The 6,218-nt window shown below is 41.3% G+C and overlaps 2 protein-coding genes across 2 annotated transcripts in view; one reads left to right on the plus strand and one right to left on the minus strand.

Annotated features, from left to right (window-relative positions):
* Nucleotides 1-2,425, plus strand: part of esrp2 (epithelial splicing regulatory protein 2) — a 35,649-nt gene extending 33,224 nt beyond the window's left edge. Inside the window, 1 exon segment of the mRNA XM_080764419.1 lies at nucleotides 678-2,425. Coding sequence (XP_080620545.1) covers nucleotides 678-839 — 162 coding nt within the window. The 3' untranslated portion in view covers nucleotides 840-2,425.
* Nucleotides 2,426-3,957: 1,532 nt separating this feature from the next.
* LOC308320469 (leukotriene B4 receptor 1-like) lies at nucleotides 3,958-5,049 on the minus strand (the record flags this gene model as incomplete). Its single annotated transcript, XM_080770896.1, has 1 exon — nucleotides 3,958-5,049. The coding sequence occupies one exon, from the start codon at nucleotides 5,047-5,049 to the stop codon at nucleotides 4,066-4,068; it is 984 nt and encodes a 327-aa protein (XP_080627022.1). The 3' UTR covers nucleotides 3,958-4,065.
* Between the last annotated feature and the right edge of the window lie 1,169 nt (nucleotides 5,050-6,218).

Raw genomic sequence — 6,218 nt, forward strand, 5'->3', positions numbered from 1 at the left:
TGTGTGCGCCGCCTGGTGTTGGCATGTTGCAATTACAAGATTTGTTTAGCTGTCACTTTCTGTGTGTCTGTCTAACTGCATGGACCCGTGTCTGTCTTTTTTTTATATGTCTGATCTTGTTCTGTCTAGGGGTGTAGTTAATCGACAATTGTACAAATCTATTGATTATCCATCCCCATTTTGGGCATGTCATTACGGACAAAATGTTTTATAATAAATATTGTTTTAAGATATTGAAAATGGCAAAATCTACAAGCTGCTGTAGATCTGCTTTTTCAACTATTATGCCATGACAGTGTTGTGCGACAAAGTATAAAATAACGCTTATTACATTGATATTGAAAAGAAAAACGAATGTATATTCCAAAGTGCCTCTATTTGATTAATCAAACATGAAATCGATAGATTAATCATTAATAAAATAATCTATGGTTGCTACCCTAGTTCAGTGGTTGTCAAAGTGAGGACCAGGGATCCTCTGGGTTCTTGAGATTCTTCTAAACAGACCTTTACAGGTGTGTACTATAAATCTGAGTGTACAAATGGAACCAAATTGTCCATTTGGTTGCATTTGTACACTCCTCGAGTTATGGTGGTCCTTTGAATGAAACCGTTTGAGAACCACAGCCCTGATTCTGCCCTGACATGTACGTCATGTCTTCTGTCTGTCCATGTAGCTCCATCCAGAAGGTGTTCTTGTGTTGTACAATTACAACGGACAGTGCAGCGGCGAAGCCCTGGTCACCTTCCCCAGCAAGGAGGCGGCCCGGCAGGCCATGGCCGAGCGCTCCAGTCAGCTTTTCTACGGTCAGCCGGTCCACTTAGCATTCTGTAACTGACCACTCTGACCTCCCTCTCCCCCGCCTTCCGTCGTTGGTCGTCTACTACTGATCCTCAACCCACGATCCTTGCCACTCGAACCACAATGTCACGTTGCTCACCAATGAAACCACGATGCCCCGAGCTTCACCACTGAAACCACCATGCCCCAAGCTTCACCACTGAAACCACCATGCCGCGAGCTTCACCACTGAAACCACCATGCCCCAAGCTTCACCACTGAAACCACCATGCCGCAAGCTTCGCCACTCAAACCACAAACTTCACCACTCGATCCACGATGCCACAACCCTCCGCACTATACCACGAACCTTGCCACCTGTACAGAACAGCAGAAACTGTTACACCTCTAAAATGAGTCATGGCTGCATTAGTTTAATATGATGTGATTCCCACGAAAGTTGACCATGCACCTCACTCACTTATTGTTCCCCTCACTATTTACCACTAAAAGCAATGCACACTGGTAAACTTGTATGTATGTCTGTATGCGTATGTATGCGTGTATGTCACTTACTGTATACTGAATGATTTTGCTTGATGGAGATGCTGGGCTGTGCAGTGTAGCTTATATATATATATATACATATATATATTTAAAAAAATTAAAAGCCATATAGACTGCCTAAAATGTATAATAGTACTTGGTAGCAGAGGTACGATGGTCTCTACTGTAGCTCCAGTGGCTGTTGGTTCAGAGTCACAGCAATGCCAAAAATGTGCCCTTTGTCACTTTTCCGTGACTTTTCTTTATTTTATTTTTTGCGCTGTAAAAGAGTATTTCTGTATGGCATAATGCCACCCTGTCTAGTCTGCCCAAGCACTATAGACGTATATCTTTGTTTGTTTAATCAATTGTTTGTTTAATCAAGTGCTTTGAGTCGTGTTAAATACCGTTTAGACTAGCATGATGAGAAGTGATTCTATTATGTATGTATTTGATTATTTCTTTCCTTCCTTTCAAAAGTGGATGAAATTATGTTTTATTTAAATGTGAAACAACCGAGGCATGCCCAGAACCCTTGAAACCGGTGGACCATGGAGGTCTCTGGACTGTTTAAATGTGCTTTGATCCTCTTCAGCTTGAAGCTTGCTTTTAATTTATACTCTGCAGTACAACGTCAAGGTTGCACTGCCGAGTATATATTAAGCTTTAGACCAGAACACTGTGTTAAGCTTCACAAGTTCCTCTTCTTGTGACAGGGCTACCCAAAAACACTACTTACTGTATTTGGTTTCTCCTCTTTGCTGTGCCTACATATCCCAGAGTGCAATACTGGCCTGACCGAGGCAGGGTCAACCTCTGGCTTCTTTTTTTTGTTGTGTCTTTGACGCAAGTTTGATACTTGTATGAAACGTAGAACTGTGTATATGACTGTAAACAATAAATGCATTGATACTGATATGATTCACTTGGTATCAATGTAAGCTGAATTAATTTGCAACAAAGCTTCTGTTTTCAGTGTACAGTCGTGTACATATTTATGACTTTTTGCTCCAACATTACTCCTGTTTTATATTATTTGCTGTCAAAGATCAATCTAGTTATTGTAAAAAATGATATAATAAAAAATGCAGCAATTGAGCAGCTTGCTACTATGATAATATCCTTCCTAATCTACACGCTCACTGAAGCCTGGAGTGAGCCTGGCACCCCACAAGTGACACTTCCGCCCCCTATATCCCTCCACCCCCATGTTCCCATCCGCTATGCAGGCAGGTGTGTAAAGCTATGATCAGATAGTGGTGTCAAGAAAGCACCTAGAACAGGTTTTTAAACGGCTGGTGGATGGAAATGATGCTAGTGCGCTACTTCAATTTGTAGAGTGGGTTGGAAACCGGAAACGCTTTGCCCACGCGACAAGTTGAAGCCACGCACTAGCGTCATTTCCATCCACCAGCCCGAAACCCGGAAAAGAGGCCTGTTCTAGGTGCTTTCTTGACGCTACACAGCTATACAGGTCATGCCCTAATGAATTGCATTTTTATAGTGCTTTTCAAAGTGCTCAAAGCGCTTTACAATGGTTCATTCATTCATATATTGAACTGATAAACTGATGACAATTAAGGGAATGGTAACGGGTGTTCCAAGTGAATCAATCAGAGCTCCCAGCCAAGTCTACACCCACACACACAATACACTGGGAGCTTGACAATTTGTACTTTTTATACTATTAATTTTGTCATCGTACTCTGCCCATGGCAATTGGATGGGGTCACCAAATTACATCGCTATAAAACCTCCTTGTGCGTCGTAAGATATTTAAAATATCCATATAGTTAAACTATTGCTTCACAAAATTAGGTATAAATTATGTTCCATTATGATTATGCAAAAGTGCATGCGACAATGACACTACTGTTCCTTTTGGTAAAGTAAGTCATATTATAAATTAAAGCCATCTTTGTCCAGAGGGGCACGGATGGACATCTAGAAATAAATATAATATTTACTGTATTGGCCATAGTCTTTACTCTGTGCATTCGGGTGATAAAATGAGTACTAATAATTAACAGGCCAACATGATTAACTGTGGGGCTTACAAGCATTCACGTCATTAATTAAAATAATTTGAGAAATCATAGCGAAACATACAGATGCACAGCAGAGAGACACAAAGATATATACACTTACTCACTAATAATCACTAAAGGCCAAGTCTTGTTAATAATTTAACATTGACATTATACATTCACTTGATTCATCAACATGTGATAACAGTTTCAAATTGTTATCACACTTAAAATTAAAATTGCATTAATTCACGACTTTCTTTCACTGAGACAATCTGTTAACACTTTTAGGATGAAAATAGTGCAATTTCTATTCACTTTAAAATCTCTCTTAAGCACAAGATTGTAGATCGGCTATCCTCACCATGCGACACTGGCATGCAAACAAAGTATTAAATAGTGATTTGTTCGTAAAAAAAACCAAAAAACTTTTGAATAAAAACAAAGTATACACAAAAATAGTGATTTGTTCAAGGAGGCAGCATAGCATATCGGAAAGAACACAATTGTCATAAGACAACACATAAGCAGCCTTATTTGTTATAATATACTGTAATGACTGCATGTCTATTAAATCATATGCTGTGGTTCTTATCAGGCAGAGGTACAACAGGTCCGTGTCAGTTAATGTACGTGCTTCTGGTTCTGGCTAAACTGAATTGGAATGACCAGTGATTACTTTACATCTATTCATCATGAACGTTCAAGATTTTACTGTGTAACATCAGACATCTGTACTTTACTCTCAGTTCCCCTTAGTCTGTTAGTCTGGGATGCCACTTCCTGGAACAGCTTGACCAATGGGGATTCCCGGAGACCTCCTTGGAATCTGCTTGCAGCAAAGGCATAGAGGGCAGGATTCACTGAACTGCTAATGAAGGCGAGGGCACCGGAGATGAAGATTCCACTCTGTGGAACATCATCATTTGAGCTCCTGGCTAAAATACGAGCAAGGTTAATGATGTTGATGATATGGTGAGGTAGCCAGCACAGTATGAAGGCTACCACCACGCTGCTGATGAGAATGATGGACTTCTGTTTGTTGTTCTGCATCCTCCGTAGCTGCACTCCAACCATACAGTAACAGACAGCGAGGATCGTCAAAGGAGCTATGAAGCCAAACATGATCTCCAGACATAAAAAGGTGAGTTCTTGAGCCATGGAGCTGTACTCCTTGAAAAGACACTGTTCAGTACCTTCAATTGCATACACGTACTGGGTCATTATCACAGGAATCCCCAAAAGGAATGCAAGGAGCCAGACTACTACCAGAGCTCTATCCATAATGGGTTTGGTCCTCCAGCGCAACATCACAAATGGGTAGCAGATGGCCACAAAACGTTCCACGCTCATGAGCGTGATGAGGAACACACTGCTGTACATGCAGACATTGATGATGTACACCATGGCCTTGCAGGAGGCCTCCCCGAAGACCCAGGAGCGAGCCAGAGAGTAGATCCACAGAGGCAGGGTGATGAGCACCAGCAGGTCAGCGACGGCCAGATGCAGGATGAGCACCACGGTGTGGGAACGCTGCTTGACGTGCCTCAGGATGGTCCAGATCACCAACAGGTTCCCCGGAGCCCCCAGCAGGAAGGACAGGCCCAGGATCACACAGGTAACTGACTGACCAACCGTGGACACATGATCCACCGATTCCTCTGTAACGTTCGCCGAAGCTGACAAGATGTTCATTTTGTACAGAGAAGACAGAAAGTGTTTGTCTGCATCACGCCTAAAAATACAAGTATTGCCTGGAGGGAGGGAACTTCTGTTTTAGTGCACGGAACTTTGTTACTCACTTCTCTATCATGGCCAGCAGAAATGAGGAGAAAGGTGATGATTCTGCTAAATTATGACATTGCATGATGTTTGAGTAAGCAAGAGGCCACCTTGCAGCCTAACTTAAGTCATAGGCTAGAACATTATACAAAATAAGGGTAAGATTAAACCTATACCCCAAGCAGTAAGCACTATCAAATTGCAAGTAAGTAGGCTGTGTAGCTGGAAATGGTGCAGGGTTCCAATTGAATATTCAACAGTTGGATTCAGATGTAAATTATGATGTGAGAAATCTGATTATGTGATAAGATAGCAGTTAGGGAGGTCATAGCCTCGGAAACCACATGCGTTTTTATTTCAAGGAAGAGAAAATCAGTGAGGTCACTATTGTCTAGTAGACTAGTCATTCATTTTGAGATTATGTCATTTAGGAGAGTTAGGAGTGACATTATTATCACAGGACTATATTCATTACTGTATGTTAACATGAATGTAGCATTTTGTAATGTTTTTTTTTCCAGGGATAGGGGTGTTATGTATTCAGGGTAAAACAGTGGCATGGTTTTTTCCTTGAGGGTCTTTGTCACAGATGATTGATGCTCTACTAGTCACTAGACACTGGTACATCTCATCGTCTCCAGCCCACTTTGTTACTTCATTATGAAGAACTGCAATAATGAGATTGTTTCACCTCCATATTTGTTGTAATGTATCATTTATTTTCTATTTGTTATCACTGTTCCTTATAACTAAAGATAATCAAAGCATTTTTATTTATTTGTAATTCTTTTAAATTTTACTTTAAAACTGCACAGTGGTAGAGCTTGTGGAAGCCCTCTCTACTGCACAGTGGTAGAGCTTGTGGAAGCCCTCTCTACTGCACAGTGGTAGAACAGAGGCAGGGTGATGAGCACCAGCAGGCCCAGGATCACACAGGCAACCCTCTCACCTGTTGTAGACACACATGATCTAACGATTTGCCTGTAATGTTCTCTGAAACTGACGAGGTGTTAATTGTGCACAGAGGAAACAGACGGTAGTGCCTGTTATTGTTTATATCTAGACTAATAGGGCATATAAGT

This window comes from Protomyctophum bolini (assembly GCF_963924005.1).
Source record: "Protomyctophum bolini genome assembly, chromosome: 1".
Classification (NCBI taxonomy): Eukaryota; Metazoa; Chordata; class Actinopteri; order Myctophiformes; family Myctophidae; genus Protomyctophum; species Protomyctophum bolini.